At 43.5% G+C, this 25,565-nt stretch overlaps 1 protein-coding gene across 1 annotated transcript in view; it reads right to left on the reverse strand.

The window, feature by feature from the left end:
• Positions 1 to 4,240: 4,240 nt before the first annotated feature.
• The window catches only part of SYT16 (synaptotagmin 16), a 41,308-nt gene continuing 19,983 nt past the window's right edge, over positions 4,241 to 25,565 (reverse strand). Inside the window, exons 2-5 of the mRNA XM_050897862.1 lie at positions 23,306 to 23,562; positions 18,881 to 19,324; positions 17,038 to 17,227; positions 4,241 to 5,231 (exon numbers count right to left, since the gene is read on the reverse strand). Of these exons, the coding sequence (XP_050753819.1) occupies positions 4,918 to 5,231; positions 17,038 to 17,227; positions 18,881 to 19,324; positions 23,306 to 23,562 (1,205 nt within the window). The 3' untranslated portion in view covers positions 4,241 to 4,917. The remainder of the gene's footprint in view (positions 5,232 to 17,037; positions 17,228 to 18,880; positions 19,325 to 23,305; positions 23,563 to 25,565) is intronic.

Consider the following 25,565-nt stretch of genomic DNA (forward strand, 5'->3'; position numbering starts at 1 on the left):
CATTCAAAGTGTGAGTTCTTCTACAAACTCTGGCTGCTTTTTTTTCCCCCTCAAACCATAGTTGCAAACATCACAGTGCATTTTAAATGGAAAGCGGATGCTCCTGCATACTAATTCCTTCAGGCTCTGTTGTCTTTTACAGAACACAATGCCTATGAAAAAAAGAAGAAAGCAAATACAGAACAGATTGTTTCCTCTGTCTTTAACTCGGTCCACATTGAGGTGAACGGGTGTCACATTAAAGTATCACAGCCCAACCAACAAGCTTCAAACTCCACAAGTGGATTAGAGAGCAGGGAGGCAAGGCCTTGATTATGAGCATTGTAACTTTAAGATGACCCCTCCAGGAGTCAGCTCCCCTTGAGCCGGGGGATAATGCGATAGGGAAGGTCATATTCTTTGCTTAGCCTTTCTGTCCACCTTCCGTGCTGAAGTGCAGAAGGCAGCTGGGAGGCAGAGAGATGAAGTGCTGTGATCATACAGATTAAAGACGATGATAAATATGGGAGCGGAAAGAAAGCTCTGCAGGCACGCTAGCTCCAAGGTCATCGCCAGCTTCAACTGAAGGAGAAAATGAACTGCCACCAGAGGAAACGCCTGCTCCTCTGCCAAGCTGCCACCTTAGGCTTTATGCTGGAGAAATGATCAACAGCAGCTGGCAGCCTTTGGTTCTGTGCATCCAAGAACACGTAAAGACATTCATGACTGAAGATCAGTCAACTACGTAAAGCACCAAACAACTTCTCGGGATCTGCAGCCGCCAAAAATATATCCAAGTATTGTCCGTGTGCCCCAGGAGCTGCACAACCCACATTACCCTGCAAGGGAAACGCAGACAAGCCAGAGCAACAGGAGCGAGCAGGCCACAGCAGGGTCCAAGTAATTAAAGACACTGGTAAAAAGGAAACGCAAACAAATCAAATGATGTAGCAGACCATCCAGATAAAGCCTTTACAAACGGGCACTTCAGTAAGCTATAGCTGTAGCTCAGTGGGCTAAAAGAGGTACTCATTTCTGTTGGTATCAGTTGAAAGTCAGCATTATTACAGGGAATATAAACGTGGTGACATCATTCTGTTCTGTTGTCGATACACATTAAAAACAAAAAACAAAATAACAGCACAGAGCCTAGCAGGACTAGGGGCGTGCTGGCTGGAGAGAGACCAAGGAAGCAACAGACTGCAACTAGCTGAACGACACTGTTCGAGATACAGAGATGTATCCAGAGCACTTGCCCACAATATTCTGGGCTTATGCCAGTGCAGTTAGTTCCTTCCCACACAATGGTTTTGTGGGTTTTCAGGTTTTATTTTTTTTCAAGAGAAGAAAATTCAAATAAGCTATAAGGGGATTCCAGACAGTGGTGTCAAAAGGGGATGAATTATCTTAGAAAACATGAGTGCATTAGGAAACCTCCATACTCTGGACTTGCAAGCACCCAAGCATTCCCAGAACCAGGTCAGCCGTTCCTTTCCTGCTTGCTGAACTCCCCATGGCCCTCCAACTGCTCTTCTCCCCACTTGGAGCCCCAGAGAAACAGAGATCAGGCATCAGCATCGGCATCCACATGGATGGAGGTCAGTGGGGCACAGGGCCCCAAGTCTACCGACCATCGCCAAGTGCGAGCCAAATGCGAGTCAAGGTTCCCAAAGAATGGAAATCTTTCTGGAAATTCAGTCTTGTCAGCCACTTCCAAAGGAAGCAAGGGGTTAAAGCAGTGACTGAAAGGGCAGTGGTATTTACATAAGAAAGACCATGAGCACAAGCCCAGCCTGTATCAATATTAGCAATGACTAATTCAATCTGTCAATGGGAAGAATTACAGGAGCTCTGGAATATGGGGGAGCTGCTGCAAAGCCTTCATTTCACAGACAGTCAATACTGAAAAGAAAAATAAACCACAAAAGCAACAAAAATCCCAAAGTACAGCTAGCAAGCATGAGCACCCCCAGCACTGTGTTCATCCCAAGATTCCTAAATTCCTCCATTGCTTCAGTAGGAACTTAATGAACCCCACAAATGCACCACTCAAGGCATGGATGTGCCAACAGGTTTAGAAGCAGCTCCAAAAACCCAGTGCTTCCCTTGCCTCATTCCTTTTCCCTTCCTTCCAAATGTTTCTGGTAAAACATCAGGTCAAAATGTTGTTGCAGCAAGGATGCAGCAACCTGCTTCCACTGGAGAGCAAAACTTTAACATGTGCTCAGATATTAACTTACTCTTAAGTAAGCTATTTTCACTTGCTTTCCTCTGACTCCCAATACTCTACACTGAAATTACATATTAAAATTCAATTCCTTTAATGCTTTACCTTCAGAAAAGATCTTGATGAGAAAATGGCATGGAAGTCCAAAACCAGTTTACTTCATTGCTTTTTAAAATTATCTTTTCCAAGAATTTTTTTTTTAATCACACTGTTATAAATCTGGGTTATCTTCGGTTCACTGCTGAAACATACTATCAACTTACACTTTTCCCTTAGCTAATCATTAAGCATAAGCAACACTTTGCAGGTTCAAGAAGTTATGAAGAGAATCTCAGTAAGTTTATTATACATACACATCTCAGATAATAAAATTACTTATAAACACTTGTATATACATTTTATGCAGTTCAGGAAAAAAGATGCAGAGATTGGAAAACAACTGAAATCAGCAAATGCACCTTTTGAATTGGGCTGTTTCCTCTACTTTTTTTCCCAGAAGAAAAGTACATGATAAAAAACTGTTTCTATTCTGCTGGTTACCACTCAAATGCTCATTTTCTCTTGCATTGGTAATACAGCAGCATTAACAGTGCAGTCAAAAATGTATTTGTTTGCTGAGCTGTATTTGGGTTAGATCCTGCTTTGTGATACAAAGCCCCAGTAGTGCAAAGCAGATATTATGTCAGCTTACCTAGGCAGTGGAGGACCACCCTCCTGCATAGGATACCCACCAGTCTCACCAGAAAAATGATGCTCAGACAGGTAAGTGATAAGAATATATAAAACCATGGCCTGTAGAATAATTTGTATCACCTATACCAGAAGTCCTTCTACATGCAGACTATTCTGTCCGCCTCATGAGGACAGACAAACACCTGTGTGTATGACACCAAGTCATAACCTGTGTGTATCACACCACTGCCCCGCAGGGTCTGGCTAGCCTGGATGTGATGCAAACCAGCACCGAGGCTCAATTTTGGTCAAACAGCCAGTGCCAAAATTTGCACTAGTTAGATTTGCACAGCACCGTTGAAGGGAAGGAGACGGCTGTGGTGCAGTAGGAGACAGAATTTGGTGCCAAGTCTCAGTAAATGACAAAAACAAAACATGAAGTGATTCAGTACAGACAAACCTTTTCAGCAAAATATTTCCCATGTCTTGCTATCATCAGTAGGAATGGGGAAATGCCAGTCCTCTCTTAGAGAGCGTGGGGAACAGGAGACTGGGCAGCTGATAGTATTTGAAGATCTCAGCACCCTACTGCCTATGTACCATCACTACACTAGACGATTAACATCCTCTGCTGTGTCGCACACAGCATCGCAACAGCTAACAACTGCTAAACTTTCAATAGTCAAGTAGCAGACTAAGACATGTCCCCTATCCATCGTCTCCATGACTTCAACTCGCAGAAACAGGAAAAACAATTAAAGGAAAATGACAACATAGTCTGAAAAGTAACTACATAGAAGTGTCATCACCTCATCCAGCAAGCCTGCTCCTTGCATTGTTTTCAGTTAGAGGCAGGAAACAATACTTTTCTCTGGTGTTAGTTCAGCAGAGCCAGCGGCCTGTCTAGGGGTCCCCCCCAGATCCTACTCCTTGCCTGCAGGAGAGCTTGCCCCCAAGATGAGGTGACATGGTCTGGCATCCTCTACTGCTCAGCGTACCAAAAACGGTCCCCCTTCAGATCCCAAGAAGATATTACAGCACAGCACATTTGAAGAAGAGCCCTCAGCAAACTGAGTTGTGCTTCACTGAATCACAGAGAAATCACGGATCTAAAGCCTTCCTGTGTAATGCTCACAGAAATGCTTTTCTGAATGAACCTCACTTTTACAAAACAAAGTAACACATATGCAAAACAGTGGTGCAGAAAAGAGCGATTCAGGCACAAAGGTGGATGTGCAGCTTGTTCTGGTCTTTTTTGGTATTCATGATGACAGAAGCCATAAACTTCGAGTAAGCATCTAAACATGCATTGTACAATTGCAATATAAAACTGATGCTAGTTATCTCTCGTGCACACCTATGGCAATGCAGACTAACAAGTGCACAGGATGCTTAACTAAAAATACTGGTAGTGTTTAGTCCTAATATCAATTGTTAGTACAGGAGAACAGTAGTAATGTCTAGGCACTTAAAAGTTGACAGAGAATTCAAGAGTGCTTTCCCATGCTGCCTGAAAAATATATCATCCAGTCTACAGTGGTATCAAATGCTTATTTCTAGGCCTTAGAAACACGATAATAAAAGGGAGAGAATGTGATCTGCATGCAGGTTAGCCTTTCTGTGAGCTATGTGTCAAGAATATTTGCAAACTTCATTAATATAAATAGGGGGAGGGAGGGAAGAGAGAATTTACCCTAGAAGAAAACAGCATCAAAATCAGTCTGTGATGATTGAGCCTGATGACAAAATGAGCAAGACAATGACCAAGGAAAGGATTTTGTAGGTATTCCCATTGCTTCTCCCTAGGGTTAATTATTTGGATGTAGAAAATGCAGGACAACCTGGAAAGATAGGAACTAAACTTGCTTCCCAGGCCTTGCCACCTTTAATACCCATGACTGCTGACACTGACAAGTCAGATTAAAGTGTACGTGACCTGTCAGAGCATGGTGCTTGCCATGAGACAGCTGTTTTCTGCTGACTGAGAACAAGAGAAGACAGCCCAGAGTCCCAGGACCTGCAGGCTGCCCTCGTAACCACTAGGACTCCAGCAGCGTGTGCCACCTGCAGATCTGCATCCCCTTCGACTCCTTCATTTCCTGCCAATGACTTTGCTCTTCCTCTCCGCTGCTGTTCTGACCCATGGAAATCCAGCCGATCATCTCTTTGCGCTTCATGCTGCGTCTGTTGTATATGGAGATCATTAGCGTGACATCAGAGAGCTGGAAGAGGGCAACCTGGAAGATGAAAGTTTCCTTGTAGATGGGGTTGGGCTGTCCTCGACGGATGGAGGTCTTGCAGCGAGACATCTCCTGACCCACAGAGTTGCGCAGGCAGAGCTTTCCGTAGGTGTCTAGGACAAAAAAGAGGAAATAATATGTTTGGCATAGGTGACAGACTAAATGAAAGCCCCAAGTGGTCAAAAAACCTCCAAGTAGCTTTGTTTGTAGTGAATAACAGATGAGGGCTGGACCGCTCTCCTTAGTAAAATCCATGGGATGAGAAGCAGCAGGTGAAAGCATCTCTTGGATTTCCTCATATTCAGCTGGGGAGCAAAAGGAAGGAAACTGATGCGTGTTTCAGCCCTACTCTCTTGGAAAGAGCCGGAAATCTGGTTCCCAAGCCTAGCAAACCTGTCTAAGACTAACCAAAACTATAAGCATCTCTATGGATTCTCCACATCAAATGGTGTGTCTCCACCTTCCCTTCTTTTCCTCACAATCAAGATTCGTTGGGGCTGTCTTACCAGGGCTTCCCTTGGCTGCACTTGCCTCTCCACCACTCTTCTTTGGAAGAATGCCTCTATGACCTATTATTTGAGATAGCAAACAAAAAGGGTCCTGAAAAAGAGGGAAAGGAAACCTGCATACACAGTGAAATGATTTGATCTCGCATGATAGTTTCAAGGCTTTTTCCAAATTCTCATCTTACTTTTTTGGTGGACTCAAGGTCAATTTTATTCACTGCTTAAGTCAATACAAGGAGTAAAAATGCTTAGTAGATACAGGGAAGGGATGGTCCAAGTCAGTGTTCCTGTAAATCCACCCTTAAAACTTTTGCTGCCTCCTGTATTAATTAGTTCACCCCTGTTATGCGGTTGCTAATACTGTGGTCTCAGGCAGAGCTCTGTGGTCCCAACGCTCCACAGACCCAGCTCAGTGTAAGTTTTCACCTCGCTCTGCACGTGACGGTAACAGATCACTTGGCTAGAAAAGTCCCCTCCTAACCCCTTCATAATCTGTGCCTGGTTTTCTGCAAGTGAGTATTATTTCAGAGTGTGCTGAAGATAGGAAATATATAACAAGCCTCCGTCTCTTGTCTACAGCATGTCTATCCTCTTCTGTTCCCGTTTGATGTGCTATTTTACGCACTTATCTACTGAGCAACACAAGGTGTGAAATTACACTTCAGGTGTGAAAACACTTCTGTGTCTCCAAAGCAGGGCTTTCCGCTCTTCTCAAACTGTTCCACTGAAAAAGCTGTCAGGAGGCTGACAATCGAGGAGCAAATTGTGAGCCTGCACAGCTGTACACCTATCAAGTTACTGCGGGGAAAGTTCAAGTCCAATCATTAGCTGGGGGTGCCAGCTTGGCTCCCAGCGTAACACTGGAGATGAAGTAGGTCTTGCCAACAAAGACCTACTCGTTAGACAGAAAAGCAGAGCTCTGACATGAAATAGTTTCCCGATTGTAACTGGGAAGGAAAGAACTGCTTTATCAAGAGGTGAACTAATTCCCACAGTAATATTCAATGTTGATGGTGCTGAGGGACTGAAATCTGTAACAACTTCAGACCCACCAGAAACACAAAGCCCAAGAGAGGACTCTGTCTTCTAGCTCGACTCAGTGTGAAACCACGCAAGATAACTACTGGACACAATCTCTTGCAGTACTCCTAGAGATGTCACTTTGCTTTGCACTGACAAACCGTAACGTGCACCAAAGCATTCCTCATGTGGAAGTCCTGGCTGCTGGTCTGAGGCTGTGGGGAACTCCCTAGAAATAAAGATTAGTGGGGAGTAGGGGTTTTATGGATTTTTTTCATTTATTCACCCCTTTTTTTTGTGCGGAGGGGATTTCAAAATAGTGAAAGATTTCCACCAGGCTGATTTTTAAATACAAACAAGCAGCTAATTAGTACAATTCCCTGTTTGAATTTTAAAATTTTTCTTTCTTTCAAATTGAAAGCTTACATTTTCTACATAATTTCAGTGCATTTTCCAAACCAATTCCATTTACAGGCAGCAAGCTGAAGGGGCTCATTTCTGCTGACACGCAAGAGAGGTGAGTGCTGAGACCTAGGAATTCATGGAGATGAGACCCTCTCTATTTGCTCCTGGCCCAATACCTCCATTTTTCTCTAGAAATGTCCTTGGTGTCATATCGCTTTCCCCACTGCCCTCTGAGAACTGCTTTGCTGATGAGGTGAGGGTGAGGGCATTTGATTGGGATCACAGTAGGGGCTGGGAACAGTCAGCAAGGGCAGAGCTGGGGCATGGAGCAGCACTGGCAAGGTCCTGCCCCTGGACCCCTTGGCAGGTCCTGGGAGGGTTTCCCTGGCTGTGCTGGGGCAGGGGATGGGCAGAGCAGAGTAGTAGTATGCAGCCAAGGACTGCTACAAACACCCTCACTGCTATCCCACTTGAGCATGGCAATAGCAACATAACTAACAGCAGATGAATTACTTTTTTAGCTTCTCTTCCCATGCTGCTTGAGGGAAAGGTCACCCACACATGCCTGTATCTCTTTTTCTGAAAAGACGGAGAGAGGACTGAGGTCTAGATTCTCCTGTCAGTAAACCTTCCTATCATCCTTCCTTCTGACTGCCGCCAGTATTGGCAGCTCCGGTGGGATTCATCACACCATCAGTGTGCAGGCACATTCATTTGAGCAGTCCCCAAAGGAGTCGAGCAATTTATAATCAATACCACCAAAAAAGCATACGGCATAATTCAGCAGCGATCTAGTAGACAATGTTACTATTACAGATGATTTAGGTTTTAACACTAAAGCAAGTGCCACAGCCAAAACACCTCATAGGATGCTGTTTCAGGATGTCCCAGTTAATTTTCCAGCCAATGAATGGATGAGTTTCTTGCAGTCATAAGCTGTAGGATGTCACATCCCTGACTGAGGCCTCAACTTTTGCAAGTGAAGAGTAATATAGCTGGCTTTAAAGAAAACCAAGCATCGCACGACCAATGACTTAAACCCAACAGAGATCAAATTCACAAAATTAGGCTGCTTCTTTAATATGCATCAGATCTGCTACATAATTCTGCACAAAGGCCCTGTCTATACAGTGCCGAGGTCAGTGGGGATTCTGCACGTATCATCTGGATCAGGCAAGAACGTTCAGGCTGGAAGGAGACTACGCTCAGGATAGAGCTAATACCAGGAGCCCTATTCATCCCCATGTAAACACAGGCACAAAACCAGTGCAAGTGACAACTAAATCAGGCTGCTAATCCTTCTCAAATTTATTCCACTGGGTGTATTTTACCAGCCAAAAGAATCAAGCTTGCCTGAACAGAAATAAAAGAGTAGGTGTGGATAATATATTTAGCATCTGAAATTTGCTTTGCAGAGCTGGTACGTATAAGGCTGAGCTGTTATTCTGCTTCACTAACTACATTTTAAGATTGCCCTTACTGCATTGTGCTCCTTGCAGCATCTTTTTAAGTGTCTCATCAGGAACACTTCCCAGTTCTCCTTGTGGTCCAGTCTAGTCCTCTGAGATGGAAAGCTCTCCCCTCCGGTTGGCTTTGCCAAAGAAAATCCATCCCCGGATACACGGTAAAATTAGTGGAACTACAGCAAGGATGAACTTGAAAATTTACTGAGGAATGTAGGTGTGAGAACATCTATTCATTATGAAGGCAAACATTTTCCATCTAATTACATGCTCAGATTCAGTAATGGCCTCATTACTGTGGTATCTCAGCACTCTACGCTCTTCAGTGTATTTACTTTCATGCCATCTCTGTCAAGCACAAAAGGAGAAGAGAGATTAAGGCTTACATTCTTTAAAATGCCTAAGTGTTCACCTATTTAGGCACCTATCTCACTGACATGAAGAAGAGTGAGACCTCTTAATATCTGGGAGTGTCTGAGACTGCAGCTTGCCCATGGTTACACAAAAGTCTGTGAAGAAGCAAGAATAAAGTCTAATTTTGCCGAGACCAATTTTAGCACTGCATCCACTAGGCTCTCCTTTCCATACAGGCTTTGGAACAGAAGTTCTTCCTACAGATCATTTTTACTCTCAACTCATCTTTCATCTCTGCTATGAGTGGATTGAACAATGTTCATGTATACATAAAATATCAACGCCTCTGCATTTAATACCAGAGTGAAAAGCACTAAATCAAGGAATGCTGCAAGAAGCCAGACACATTTTGGGCTGGTGCTGCATAATCTTCCTCCAGAGGTTTGGCCAAAGCTCTCCTTGTGCAGACTGCTCTGTCTCCATCAACACTGCCCCAACCATAAAACATTTCTTGAGAGCTCATCTGCAAAGGCAATCAGTTTATCCGTGATTCTTCTAATGACCCATTTCTGTCATCATCCTTCTAAGGGAACTAACTGATAATGACAACTCAGGGGAATAATCAACTATAATTTATACGTTCCCGTTTTTGGAGCAGGGGTTATAGTGTGCATTCTGCTTTCATTTACCCTAAGCTCCACCATTATTAATAAAGCTGACCCGTGAACAAAACCACTGCAAATACAAAAGCGTCTAACCCTCTGCTTGAATTTATATTTAGAAAGGAAATAAACAACAAAAGACTCCTGACCCCTCGGGTCTGTGGACTGCAGGGTACAACACAGTGCTGTACGGACTTTCCCACCCGCGCTCCAGGCAAGCTAGCTCATTTCCAAAAGCAGTATAACCATGTCAGCATGCTGCAATCCAGACTAATAACAGCCGCAGTAAAATAAAGCCTTGGGCCTAGAGCTTAATTTCACCCAGCTGGCATGCCCACGCTCCTAGCCTACATAATAAATGGCAGCATTGCATGGCAAAGCAGCTCCAGAGCTTGACTCTGTGCTACTCTGTACAGTGCAGCTCAATGCAAGGTCTCAGTTTGAGACCCAGAAGACCGTTGCTCCATTAGTCATGGCTTTACCTCTCCATTAAACCAGCAGTGGGGTAGAAATACTCTGAACCTGGCTCACTGCAGCTGGATCAGGAAAAGAGCAGGGAGGAGAATTAGACCCAAGCTTTTGTTCCCAACCCCACATCGTGAAAGTCTGGATTAGGCCAGAGGCAGCTTGTGGCCTACTTTATAAGAAGTCATACAAGAGCTGAGAGCTGCCTACTACGTTGCTGAGGAGCCAACTTTTCTTCCCCTATTCCACCAAGTCTCTGCTGCTTAGGTCCCCTCTCCCGCGGCTGGCAGCTCTCATGCAAGGGAGAGGCTGGGATCTGGCAACCTTCACAACATGAGAGTCATCAGAGAACAGACCTGCAGCGCCTTTAATTTAAAATGCAGCAGAAAGTAGTGCACCGCTCCCTGGAAGCGCTGTTTGGCCTGAAGGGAGGGAATTGCCAGCATCAGTGACTTGTTTCATGCAAGGAGACGGGCTGCAGAGGGGCAGGAGACGAGGGCTCCCTGGAAGCAATGGCCAGGTCTCTTGGGAAGGAAAGCTGCTTCCAGAGAGCATCCAAGCTCAGTTGAGGTGATCCTCTTCTGCTGCCACAACACTCCCATGTCCACTCCATTTTACAGTGCCAGCCCTCACCTGGGACACGTGTCGGGCTGCAGAGCCAGCTTACCACCTCCCTGCACTGTCCAGTCCTGAGGAGGTACAGCTTTAGTCTGGGCTTACACAGCTAAAGCATAACACAGACACCTCTCCAGATGCACAAAGCGACTCTCCTCTAATAAGGGCATTTCAACACTTGCCACAACATACATTGGGCTTTATGCATTGCTGCTGCCTCAGAGAGGGGATGGGAACTTTAACCAAGAGTGTATCAGAAAGCATGAATGCACAGCTTCTCAGCAATGGCAATAGTAGCAGCATGATGTAAGGATGCTTAAGCCTGGCCTTTCTCACCTCCAGCAGTGGTGCCCATGGCCATGGCTTTATTATACAGCCTGTCATCAGATCTCCTGCAAACACTGCTCTGTAGAGTCACTGCAGATTTGCACTAAACATTCAGCTCCAGCTGAAATTTGGGATTAGGAGAGATCTACCCTGGAAGCAATGGCTTTGTCTTCTGCTTATTGGGGGAGGGGGCCACAGGACAGAAGAGATTTTTTTTCTTGTTCACAGCTATGGGAGTGGGAGAGGCATCACCATACATTCCACTTCAAATGCACTCCTTTTATTCAGAAATATCTTCATTTTATACCCAGCAAGTGTAATATGGATTATACTTTTCATAGACCTTTTAGAAATACAAAACTATTGAAAACATTACTGGATAACTGCACGCTATCACAGGATGTCTAATTATCATGGAACATCCCCCACAAAAATATCACAATCACTCCTTAAAAGTCCATTATTCTGTGACTCGCTTTTGTGAGCCTAATCAGTGCCAGGTCTCACATGTGGTGGGAAGAGCTGTACCAAGCCAGTCTATTCACCCAACGGTACCCAACACCACGTGCCTTAGTAAGTCTATAAAAAAAGGGCAAATACAGCATATGCTGATTTTCTTCCAAATACTCTCCCAGTCTCCAGCGATTTGTCACTCAAGAACTTCCTTAGTCAGAGTCAGTGTCTTTGTACTTAATGGTCCTCAGTGGATCTTTCTTCATGAACTTGTCCTGTGCTGTACCAAACCCAAGTAGACTTGTAGCATCCATGACGTTCTGCAGTGAGGAACTCAATAGCGTAAGTTAAGAGCTGTCTCCTTTTCAAGACTCACTACCTCCTTACTTCATTTTACGATCCTTTGGTTTTGTATCAGGAGAGACAACGAATAACTGTTGCCAATTCACTTTCTCAACGACACTTATGATTTCATAAACCTCCATGAAATCTTCCCCCATCTCCCTTTGTCGTAGCATCATAGGAGGTGCAGTCTATTCAGCTGCAGCTCACTGGAAGCTGTTCCCATACCCCTGATCGTCTCCAACGCTCCTCACCACATCTTTCCAGTTCTGCCATATTCTATGTGAATGGAGGGGGCCAAACTCTACACGGTATTCATTACACTGGTGCCTGTATATTTACAGTCAAATATCAATTCTTCATTTTTTCCTCTGTACATTTCTAACCTTTAATTTGTTTTTTTCACTACTGCTGCTGATCCTTGAGTGGACATTTTCCTGGAGTTATTTACTATAAGCCTAATATTTCACTCCCAGGTGGCTCTGAGCCCATCCACATGAAGTCTGAATTCCACCCTTGCCCCTATGCGATACCTTACATTCATCCACACTTCATCTTCCACCTCACTGCCCAGCTGCTCATTACTAGACATCCTTCTGGGGCTCCTCGCAGCTGGCCTCATCTTTACCACCCTGAACAAAACTTTCTCAGCTGATCTTATTGTAAGTTTATTCAAGCTATATTCAACCATGGCAACAAAAAGATGCAGAAGGAGAGGTGGTCTTGTACAAGCGTACTGTGACCAACTGGCAAGTACTCGGCAGCAAGTAGCTGCCCAGTACCTCTACTGCTCTGTTAACCAAGCTCTCTGGAGGACTGAATCCACCCCAGCTCGCTCTGGTACAGATCCCCCTTCTATTACTGATGAGATGGAAGCATGAATTACAAAGCTTTAGGAGCTCATGCAAGTTCCCTGTCCAGAGCAAGATATGCAGGTTAAAAGTTAATTTTTTAATTCAGCTTCCTGGTCTGATTGGGAGTAATTAAAGAAATTAACCTGTGCCTTAGTTCTCCAGGAATGAAACAGGGATAATAACCTTCCTTCCTTCACAAACAAGTTGATAAAATAAAATCTACTAATGGCTTTCAAGCACTCCGATACTAGAGCAACAAATACTGTGTAAGGATCCTAATTTTTCTATGGGAGCATCTTCTGTACTTCTTGGCATTGTTATCCGTGGCTCAGGTAGATGTTTGTTTTCAGACAAGTCTTTACTCCAAGAATTTCTCCTGTTTCCAACAGAAATCCTGATAGCTTGTTCTCTCCCTCCTGTCTTTTCCAGCGTTAATGCTATTGTATTTGTTCAATGGGGTTAATATGCTGCTGGTATAACAATGATCACGTATGGATATAATTATTACGTGTGATTAATTCCGCAGCTGCTGAAAAGCTTGGAGGACTTTTCTTAGGCGAGGGAATATCTTTACAGTAGTCCTTCTCAAATTGCGTTACACACAGACACAAACCCCAAAAGAAATGCAAAAGGGGAAAGAACGAAGGCTGGATTAGAGGGGAGAGAGCTGCACCCAGCAGAGCAGCTGATGAAGGTTAAACATCATGTGGGCAGAGACCATCTCTCTGTTGCATGTTTATACACTGACTAGCACAAATGATTCCTGGTCCATCACTACAATCCCAAGATACTACTACCATGCACATAATATGTAACTGGTTATAAATTTTTAAAGACGTGTCTGCCAGTGGTGTAGGCTTCTCTTGTTACTTTTTTTATAGTAAATATCCTTTAAATGAACACACTGGGTTTTGTTCTAAGAAGATACAATACCACAGACCAAAATATGAATGCCTACAAAATGCTAGCACAGGTTAATGATTTTTACAAGAACCAAAGAGAATGAGGTGCACAGCACACAAACCATTAGCACTAAAATAGCTAGGGTGTCCACATCTGACAAAACCGTAGATGTTTTTCTGCATGAGGCTTTTTGGCACACAGTGATAATTTACAGTCCGATGCTGCAGCCATACTCTTGAGTGCTCTTAAGTGCTGTGAGTGATAACGGATCTATTTGCGTGATCAGGGATTGTAGACTCAGGCCTATAACTCAGCATGTTCCCCAGAACAATACCTGGGCACTTATCGTTGACCAAACTATCTTTAAATCCCACATATGTGACCTGAAGAGAAGACACTGCCTGCAAGATTTAAGTCTCTGTAAGCTGACCAGCTGTTTCCTAACCCGGTTATTACCCATGTAAGCACCCATCACTTTGACATTTACCTGACTCAGTTTAACTCTCTGCATCCCATTTAAAGGTTTAAGTGAAGAAGATGTGCCCAGGAAAAACTGAGACATGCACAATCTTTCCTTCTCCAGAAAACCATCTGTTGAAGCCTCTGCAGTCTTTAACACCTAAAATCACCAGTGCCCCAGTCCAGTTCCTTCTTCTGCACACACTGCAATCTCTGTGCAAGGATGCCAAGGAGGGAGCACACATGCTGCAGGAGATGCTGAGCTCACCTGGCCAGGACCCCAGGTGGAAGAGAAGAGGGTCAAGGTGGGCAAAAAGCACAGCTGGAGAATTTGCTGTCGTGCAAGACTCTCCTGTCATTCCCCATAGCTGCAGCTATCAGCAGCAGCCAATACGAAAGCCACTGGGCTGTGACAGGACCACATATGGATACTGTATAGGCTCTGTGCATGCAGAGCTGCGAATGGAGATGGATTCTGCCCATTGACTTCTCTCAGTCTTACCATAAATGGCTGCCCTGAATAGCAGTTTGGGCTTGGTATTTAAGTGTCCCGAAGTGCTATTATGTCTGAAATCCCCATGATACTTTAAAGAAATAAATCACTCCCTCTAAGCCTCAAACAACAGAACCGCAGATAGGACGTATTTGAGAAAACACAAGGGCTATTTGCTCACCCTCCAGAAAGGGAGACAGTAGTTTTAGTTTTCACCTAGTGAAGGACTTATCGAGCATCTCATTCAGCCACCAGCATGTTTCAGACAGTAACGATCAGACCTCACAGCACTCCTCTGCAGTGCCTGCAGGAGTTATCAGTGAAATGCTACTCCAGCATCTGAGACAAGCGCTGGTTTTCTTCCTTCTTTTTAACTCCTTTCAGTTTCTGCTTCACTGGGTTTTCCTTTTCTCACCACACTACTGGGAACTTTATAGGCGCAGAAGAACAATGCTGAATGCAGAAGAAACAATGTGACTTGGAATAAAAGAAGCAGATTGTGAGAGGTTCGGAATTTGCCTGTAATCATTTATAAATTTCCATGTTTCACCTAAAAACTGATCTAACACTGAGAGATACTGGTCTGACAATGCTAAAGTTGATCGGGACACAGAAAGGATGCGAAGAAACAACTCAAGATAGCCTTAACAGCAAAGATGGAAGAACTGTTAAGAAACAATGTCAGGACTATTAGTTTAGGTGGCAGAAGACTTTGGCTAGCTTATCAAACTGATTTAACTAGGTTTATCTGAAGCCCTACAAACACAGAAATGGAAAATTCAGGCAGAATTTAAAATGAAAGCTCCCTAAAGGAATGCCTTTTTTTCTCATATCCTCCTCAGCTTACTGTAACACATGGAGCTACACAACATGCACCCAAAAAGACATTCGTTAGAAGAATACAAAAAATGTCAGTAATTTGGTCATGATATTGCAGGTAGTAAGCTAGAAGGCAATTATTTGAGTTCTCTGCAGTGAAGACATTTCATGTACGGAAGAGTGGGGCATTACAGATGCCTGACCCAGCCAGATACAAGACAACTTGCGCAGGGCCTGATTTAAGAACAGAAGTGTGGCATAATCCTCATCTTCAGGCAGCTAAGAGACAAAACTCCAACACCACAGGTAGATACATGAAAACATGCCAGAAAAAATTGCAGCAAATTAACTTGGACCTATATTGGGACTACTTTAATTTCATTTCTGAGAATAAAACTTTAGGATGCATCTACACTGCAGCATATATAAACACAGGCGAGCTCGCTTGCTAGAGCATGTGGTAAGACTCTTGTCTTAGTCTACCTTTGCTTTAAATTAGTAAAAAGGTCCCAACTTGAAACCTTTTAATAAAACATGTACATGCAAACAAGAACATGTCTTTAAGTAACTCACAGGGAGACCTGTGTTGCCACAGCTAACGTACGACTAGCTGGGGCTACACAGACTGGGGTCATGTGTTTTACTGTTGCATAGACTTGCCCTTAATTTATGAGGGACTGACTGATGACACAGATTATTTCTGTAATATACTGAAGTCTAGTTTAGTGGAAACTTAAGTTTTTACATCCATATACTGAAATATTACATAAATATTTTGCTAGCTCTGGGCCAAAGAGCACAGCAACTTGCAAAAGCAATCTTAGCATTCTGCAAGCTGGAGATACTATGTCAAATCCAGTGAATGCAAGGAACTGTCAAAGGTTATTACCTTCGACAGGCAGGCAACCACATCACAAAAAGCAAACACACCAACAAACAAAAAAACGTTATTTCACATTGCCATTAGCTGCTGGTTTCAGACAGGAGGCAAAAGGACAAGACGAGATGAATACAGCGCTGCCATTCAATCCCTGAATGAGGCACACCAGCAGCAAAGCAGATAACACCATGCACTATGGCTGCATGACCCCATCTATATTGTGGGCGTTAGCACTGTCCATCCACTAGCCATCTCAAGGACTAACCACAGCTCAGGCACTAGCTAAACCTACTGTAAGGCAATTTCCATTTTTTCCTTTAGGTATCGGAGGAAATGAACTCAACTGTTGCGACCCAGAAGAACAACTTTCAAATCTTCTTTCTGCAGACAATTTTTTTGTGCAGCAGAGGAGAATTCACAGCAGCAGGATCCCCAAATGGCCCAAAGCACCACGTCACCTAGTACTCAGCAGCACAGCAAGGGGACTAAACAAAGTATAGCCCTGGGAAACACTTAATGGCACTAGGCAGGGCCTCTGTAGGTCACATGGTGACATATAATCACTTGAAAAGCGCTTCTTTCTTTTTATGGATCTGCTGAGAATTACTCTGTGCTTTGGGTATAATAGCACTTTTGCCATAATCAGATGCTGTAAAGGTATATGCAATAAAAGAGACATTCAGGTATTACTGTCCCATCAGCTGCGTCTTCATATGATTGCCTCCAATTACACTGTAAAGTTTACTAGCACACGTATTTGAAATAATGCTTTTAATTTTCAATCAGATACTCTGCAAGGAAACCCAGCTCAGAAATGACATAATTGAATATCTTGAGGAAGAAAATAAAAAGCAAATTTTGACTCAATGGTGTTAGTTAATAGCAGTGAAAGTACTTACCAGGTGGCCTATTAATTGCGAGGTTTCGGAAATGACTGCCTTTGATCATCTCCACTGACAGCCGCCCTGTAGTGGCATTGTACGACAATCCCACGAGCAGCTCTGGCACCCCTCCATGCGACAGGGACTGTGTTGAAGAAGCGCTATCACTGTGAGAGATTGCTGACAGACTAAGCTGAGAGTCTGCACTCTGCAGGGAAAGAGCACTGAAAGTCTCATCAGGACATTCACCACCACCCTCCCTTAATTTATATCTTGTAGCCTTGTTTAGTAAGATCTCTCTTAAGAAATGACAATGACTAAGAATGAATTATGATGGGACACCAGAAGAATCAGAGCATCGCTTTTACAAAAACACATCTTTGAACTTTCTCTTTAAAGATGAGGAACCCTGCATAATGAGTTATCACTAGTGTAAATCAAAGCCTCTGAGATAAGCATACATCCTGCTACATCAAATACACAGTAAATCTCCTTGACAATGACTTTTGGATGGAATGCATTTTGCAGTTTGGGTTTTTTTGGTGATGTACTGTGTATTTTCTTACTTTCTTTCCCTACTACCATGATGCTCTCTCTATCCCCTCTTCACCCGGGTATGATGTTTTATTCATTTCGTGTGCACAACCTCTCACTGAGCTTTTTGTAGACAATGAATCATGACAGAGCTCATCTACACAAATTGATTGGCATAGCCAGAGCTGGATACAACTGTGATGTGCATGGAAGACTATGAAGCAGCACAGCCAGTTCTTCCTCACATGACCCACCTCTCCACTTCCATCTGTCATGAAAAGGAACATTACTAAGCATGTCTGCTAACATGGAAACTGCACAATGCAGAGATCTACAAGCTAGTAGCTAGTGCCAAATGAGGCAGGTCTTGCACTGGCAGTAGTACAGGTCCACCAACATAACAGTGCACAAGAACAACTGTTCTTGTTGAAATTAAGACATAATTAGCCTTGGTGGTTCTGGGACCAACCTACTATTTCTGCATAGCACAGCATTTGATGACTTGTGTAGATTTAGTACATCTACATGATGTTGTGTAAGCTTGCTAGCTGAGCTGTTGTTAATAAGGCACAGCTTTGTGTAGGTGTCCTGATTTTGGCTGAGATAGAGTTAATTTTCTTCTTAGTAGCTGGTACAGTGCTGTGTTTTGGATTTAGTGTGAGAATAATGTTGATAACACTCTGATGTTTTAGTTGTTGCTAAGTAGCGCTTATCTTAAGGATTTTCAGTTGCCCATGCTCTGCCAGCAAGCAGGTGTGCAAGAAGCTGGGAGGAAGCATGGCCAGGACAGCTGACCCGAACTAGCCAAAGGGATATTCCATACCATGGAACGTCATGCCCAGTATATAAACTGGGGGAGTTGGCCAGGAGGCACAAATCACTGCTGGGGCATTGGTCAGCGGGTGGTGAGCAACTGCATTGCGCATCACTTGTCTTTTCTTGGGTTTTACTTCTTTTTTTTTGTTATATTCCTTTTCATTACAATTACTGTTATTATATTGCTATTATTAGTTAGTATTATATTTTATTTTACTTTAGTTATTAAACTGTTCTTACCTCAACCCACGAGTTTTACCTCTTTTTTTTCCCTCCTCCCCATCCCACTGGCAGGGGGTAGGGGGAAGCGGCTGCGTGGTGCTTAGTTGCTGGCCAGGGTTAAACCACAACAAGCCCTGTGCTTCCCCTTACTGATAACTTTTCAAGTGACACTAGGACAGATCCACCAGTTGCATCCTAGCAGCCCTGAATGAAAGATATCAGGTACAGCTGGTCCCCATTCATCAGATGAACAATTTTACAGACTCAATATGTCTTTCATCAAACTTACGCTCAAGTTACTCCTTGGCTCCAAGACCAATGTCACCTTCGCTTCCCCTTCCTGGCTGATGTTGCTCAGGTAGAACAACTGCTCTCCCATCATCTTCTCTCCAATCATCTTGTGCACCGCATAGAGGCGGAAGCGAATGGCGTGGCTGCTTAACTCCTCTGGCTCCAGCTTACCAAAGGTAATCTTATCTTTGAACATGGGGGTGGGTCCTCTCTGAACACTCGTCTTACCCCTCTGTTTCTTGCTAGGCATCAGGACTGTGTGCACTTGCCAGGTGTTCACACCACTGCGGTCTTTGTCTGGGATATCCCTGGCCTCCAAGATAGTAACTACTAGCTTTTGACTTGAGGCTTTATAGCTGAAGATGACATCTAGATCACCACATTTACAGATGGGCTCATGAGCACCATGATGAGCTGGTACACTGTTCACTTTGTTATGTTCCTGCAAAGAGAAGGAAGAAGTAAAACCTCCATTGGAGTTCAACTGCCTCTGTGATCCCAACTCTATTTAAAAAAAATTGTTCTCCTCACTTGTGCTTGCAAGTGTAGGCAGTTGCTCTGCAAAATAAGGATCCCGCTGTTTCTTGAAAGGCCAGTGATAGTCAATTGCCTGACTTTGTGTAATATTCCACATAAAATCTAGTAAGCAATAGCACTTGTTGAAACATTTCCAACAAAAAGTTTCATCAACATTTAGATGTTTTGCAGGAGACTGTTAATTTGGCAAAAAACTCTACACAGAGAAAAACTAAACAAAGAGGTTTTTTTAATTTCATTCATGTCAATTTTGAGGCATTAATAAAACTTTTTGGTTTCATTTGGTTAAAAAACCCAACTTAACCTATTACTTTGAACATACACTGGAATTTTTTCAAAATGGATTTTTTTACATTACCAAATCAATAAATTCAGTCAAACCTGCTAACTTTTTGGATATTTTGTTCTGCTGGAAATTAAAAAAATTAAGCACTGTGTATAATTTGATGGGAAGGGAAATCACCATGTCAGAATTTCTTGCAGAATGGAAATTCCATTTCTAGATCCTACCCTACAATTCAATATTTTTCCTACAGCTAAAGCAATGATAATCGAGAAAAACAGTCTGATTAAATACATATTGATTCTTTATTCCCTTTTTAAATCTCCCAAGAGTAGCATCTGTTCCTTCTGTTCAGTTTGGATACTAATACATTCAGAATAAAAATTCAAAATAAACAATCAAAATGTGCAGACCAATTACATACAATCTTTTACCTACTTTTAAAACAAAAATCATCTTGATAAAACAAGACAAAAAACATGGATGCTCACCTTACCTTTTGATGAGTGGGCGTGTGCGTTTCTGTTCAAAAGTGCTTTTTTATCTTACAGCTAGAATGTGCTTCATGTGATAAAGGGGTTGCTATAGTGATCAATGATTTGTATTTAAACATGAGTATACACTGTACTAGGGAAAGATTTTCAGTTAATAGCCAGAAGGTGAATTAAGGCCTGTCACTAGCAGTCTGAGTCACCCTCCTCCTCAAACATTTATCTTCTTTCGCATTTCAAGTAACACTCCTTTTCAACATAGGAATCTTATTATTTAGAGTACAGATGATGGGCCATAGGACTTCTGATGTAATTCCCTTCAGAAGTGTCTATGGTGGTATATGTCTCAAACAAGAACTTGGACAAACCTCAAAATTTGTATCTACTTCCTGTCAATCCACTTTTCAAGTGCTCAGATTCATCTGCCATGATGTGCAAAGCTCCAGCTTTTCATATTTTCATAGGTGTTTAAGATTCATGCATGTGAATACAAAAGTCCACGTGTGCACATTAGTGATGGAGACCTGCTCTCATAACGTCTTGCAGAAGTAATTTCAAAGAGAGAAAAATCACCGCTTGGACAGCACACTAAATGACTTGGATACCCATAAAAATGCCTTTCTGTATGAACGACAGGCTGCAAAGACAAAAATGCAAGGCAGGCCAGGTTGCCTGGAGAGAACGTTATGTTATGCAAATGTTAAGTGTTGCTGTGTAGCTGTCCAGTTATTTCTGTCTGGTTGATGAAATAATATGTAAGAAGGAAATGCAGTGGGATTGCGCTTGATTCATGTTTCCCTCCACATGTTCATCCCCCCCCACTTTCATCTGTGCATTTGCTATTGAGGAGATGGAATCAAGGCATATTTGAGAACTGCTACTAAAGTGTGGAGATAATTGTGCTTGTGGTATAACTTTGCTTTCATCTACACGCCTAAGCTAGAGAATGCAGACTCCCGTGCATCATCATAAACCCACATGCAGGAAGATCCAAGAGGCACTTTCCTGCCCCAACAGGGCTGAGTATCTCATCTTCTGGCAGCGTGTAGGGCAGACTGAAGGTCAGCTATCTGGTTTTTGACAGAACAGCTAGAAAGGATCTGGATTTCAGGAAATCTCAAATTGTGCTACGATAGCTGCGGCCACATCCACTGCAGAGAAGACTGCATGAACTGGAGGCAGAGAGGGAAAGAGAAATGCCAAACTCCGTGGCAGTGACCTTTCCGTGGGCAACCAAGCTTTAGAGACCTCATGGGCTGGCCCTCTCAGAGAGCACTGTGCTGTCTGGGACTCATCCCTGTACAGGTTTTCAGCACACAAAGCTTATGGATGCTCAGTCTTCTTTCTGTGGAAGTCATTGACAGAATTCCCCTTGGCTTTTGGAGCTCAGCTGGGGCCATGAGTCCTTTGTGAATGTATTGGTCATACAGACACTTAAACTGGAATCCAAGGAAACTGTGGGGTTTAAATACTTCATCTGAATTTCTTTCCTTCCCTCTTCCCAGCACTGTTGTTGAGAGGTCAAGCCAAGTATACCAATTGATACTGTATGTCTAACCCAGTCATTCAGGACAGCCAATATCCACTTCACTAGGTAAAATAAGTCCATTTCTGCCAGAGAAACCTGAAAGAGCAGCTAATTATGGACAAGGCTTGAAATCGTACTTGTGGTTCCACTGCAGGGGCATAAAATTATCATTTTTGTCTCTAAAGAGAGGTCCTTTGAGTGGAGCATAATAGTGCTTGGACATTTCTGGCATGCCAGAACATTTAGTTCCTGCAATAAAAAGTCTTTCATTAATCCACACAATACTTTTGGATGAGAAGCTGCTTGTAGTAGATAAACTGGGACTTGGGCATATCTGCCCCCAGATGCTATAATCATTCTTTGCATTTTTAAAATGTAGATACCAGGAGCAAAACGAGAGATGTATTCCAAAGAAATACAAGAGGACACTAGAAACATTGCCATGGTTCACGTGTGCCGCAATGTACATCAGATGTGGAAAAGGAGAAATGAGCCTCAGATGGGCAAACAAACAGTGCATGTCAGAGGCACACAGCAAAGTGAGGGCAGGGCTGCCACCGCATCGAGTTCCCATGTGGTGCGTAGTATTTTGTGGGACTGGATTGTGCAGCAAACCAAAACGCTGTTCAAAACATCTCTTAGGGCTGGAGCATATGCACCAAGGAGCTGCTTTGCATCTCTTTAGCTGGCTGCAGGCAGCGTGCTCTGAGGAAAAGAACCTTTCCCTCAAAGCCTTGTTGCTCAGAGTGTGATGGAGGTATTGATTTCCACAGCTGAAGAACAGCCTCTTTTAACTCAGGCAGATGTGACCTTTGTGCTGTTCTTTTAATATGTCTGATGCAGGCTGGTATTTTTTCAGAAATTTAATCTTGTGGTAAAATAATAATGAAAAACAACACATCACGCAGAAAGATTATGAGAGAAAAGGGGGACGCTAAGTCATCAGGTGCTTGCAATGCCTTAAAATCTGTAATGTTTTCTTGAGGCTTCAAATTAAAGGTGCAGAACTAAGGGAAAGCAGAGGAGCTCCAACCTCAGGCTCTCTCCTTCCCTGGAAGGATGCCTGGTATCAGTGGGGACCAGAGTGATGGTCATTTGGCCAAGTCATGGGCCACCCCCACCGGCTGCCTCTAGCTTTCCAGATGCTTCCCACTGTCTAAGCCATAGAAACCACCTGGAAAAAGAGGCACAGATCTAAGACCCAGTGACCACACACCATGTCCCTAGACACACACCCTGCACATACAGCCAGTAACAAAGTCCTGGGCCACCACAGAGTGCTCTTTGCTAAATGACAGTAAATGCTGTCAGGCAGCTAATGGCTCCAATTTCAGTTCAGAGATTGCAGTCAGAAATCAAGCAATAAAACAGCTTTTCTGAATGAGTGTTAGTAGCAAGAGGTAAAATACCAGAAAAAGGGGAAACACATAGAGGGGTGTATGTTCATGCACACATACACACAGCAGTACCATTATCTTGTGCTGTGCTGATCAGTTTTTCAGTTCATTTCTCCTCTAACATTTTTTGGTCCCCAATATCCTTCAAAAGCTTACACCGTGTGTAATAAATGACAATTCACCATACCTCAGGGCTCCAAGCCGATGAGCTGTCAGTAGCATCATTTACTTCAAATCCCTGGTTGGTAAATGCTGTCTCCATTTCCAAACGTTCTTCCATGGCTTGCCGGCTAACACCATCGGTAATGCTGGACTCCATCCTAGGCCCTTTACGCTGCCCAGCGCCCCTACTCTCAGTTGTTCTTGTTGAATCAACAGATACATGGTCATCTTCACGATAGGATAGGTTGTCTTGGTAACTCAGTTGGCTTAGTCCATCCAGATCTAACAATTTTCAGCAAGAAAATAATTTCAGAGGGATTAGAATAAATTTCTCCCCCTCTACCTCCCAAAATGTGCCTTTCTCTCCTTTCTTTTCTTTTTTTTTTTTTTTTGCCCTCATCTCCAGTGTATGCAAGAGACAGTTTCTACTTCTGAGTACCGCAGCACTGAACTTACAAAATAATAAATCCTGTATAAATCAGCATTTGATGGAGTGGACATGGCTGTTTCTCACCCCATCCTGAACTGAGAAACCGGTTGCCTTTATGTGAAGAAGTTAACCACCAAATGCAATTATCAATGGCGTTTTTGGGATATTCAAGTGCCTTGGGGCTGCTTTGCAGCCCCAAAGCAATCGCTTCCACGAAAACACAGGTCAGACAAATTACAGAAAAGCACAACATAGGCCTGATGAACAGGTATCAGCAATTTCCCTGTGCAGGAGGAGGAGGAGGAGGAAAGGACAGGAGTTAGCATTGCCCTCAAGGGGATGGTGCTGGTGAGGAAAGGAGTTTCATGGAGATAACAGAGTGCCACCACGACTCTGTCACCCACCCCTGAGAGCTTGGGTGTTCATGACCAGCCCCACAAGCCAACTAGGAATCTCCAAATCCCATGTTTGGGCTAAATTGTTCCAAGGGCAACTGAGGGGAGATGTGTTCCCTAATTTCCTGCCTGCTTTTATTAGTTTTAATTCAGCTGATCCTAGACACTTACTCCAAGGACTAGAGCAAGGTTCATTAATGAGAATAAAATAATCTTCTCTGGTTCAGACCACAGATTCCTTCTCTGCACCACTGAAGTCTCTATTTTGAACACAGGGCACTTTTCTCTGCTTGAAGGCATCAGTGAGAGCTCTCTGGGTGGAGCAACACAGATGATTACATGTGCAGGGACACAGATGAAAATAACATCATGATTTGGCCTTGAATTTGTTCTGCAAGCACTTTCAGAAGAAAACCAGCGACCTTCCTCCTCCTAATGCATCTGATGCCAGGCCTTGCTTTAGGAACATAAAGAGCTAGATTCTGCCTCCATCTCTTTCAAATAAGCAAGGAGCACTTACAGTGAAAGAAAACAAGTTGTGCTTCCAGACAGGTGATGACAGTAATGAAAACAGAATGACTTCCTTTGCAAACCCAGCTATTTAGGGTTTAAAGGTTTCACAGAATGGCTGAGGTTGGAAGAGACCTCTGGAGGTCATCTTGTCCACCCCCCCTGCCCAAGCAGGGCCACCTGCTTGTTTGTTCTCAAACCTGCAGGTTTGCTCTCAAGAAGGTCATTACTATAGAACAACCATTTTTTTCAAATTTGGTCTCCAACTCAAATCTTTAAAAAACAGTATTAATTACTGTGTTTAATAGAAAACGGTTAGTTTGCTTCGGTTTACATGAATCAATGCTTTCATTTCCCACCTGATAAATGAGACAGGGAACCTGGTGGCAACTGATGTGGAGAAGGCTGAGGTACCCAACAACTTTTTTGCCTCAGTTTTCACTGGCAGTTGCTCATCCCACATCTCTCGGGTCCCTGAATCTCAAGGCAGGGACTGGAGGAATGAAGTCCCACCCATCACAGGAGAAGATCAGGTCTGAGACCTTCTAAAGGACCTGAACATACGCAAGTCCATGGGACCTGATGAGATGCATCCCAGGGTCCTGAGGGAACTGGCTGATGCAGTTGCTAAGCCACTCTCCATCATACTTGAAAAGTCATGGCAGTCAGGCAAAGCCCCAGCGACCGGAAAAAGGGGAACTTCACACCCATTCTTTAAAAGGGTAATAAGGACGACCCTGGGAACTAGCCATCAGTCAGCCTCACCTCTGTGGCCAGTAAGATCATGGAACAGATCTTCCTGGAAGATATGTCAAGGCATATGGATGACAGGAAGGTAATTAGACACAGTCAATATGGCTTCACAAAGGGCAAACTCTGCCTGACTAATGTGGTGGCTGCCTACGATGGAGTCACTGTATTGGTGGATAAGGGAAGAGCAACAGATGTCA

Source organism: Gymnogyps californianus, chromosome 5, assembly GCF_018139145.2.
Source record: "Gymnogyps californianus isolate 813 chromosome 5, ASM1813914v2, whole genome shotgun sequence".
Classification (NCBI taxonomy): Eukaryota; Metazoa; Chordata; class Aves; order Accipitriformes; family Cathartidae; genus Gymnogyps; species Gymnogyps californianus.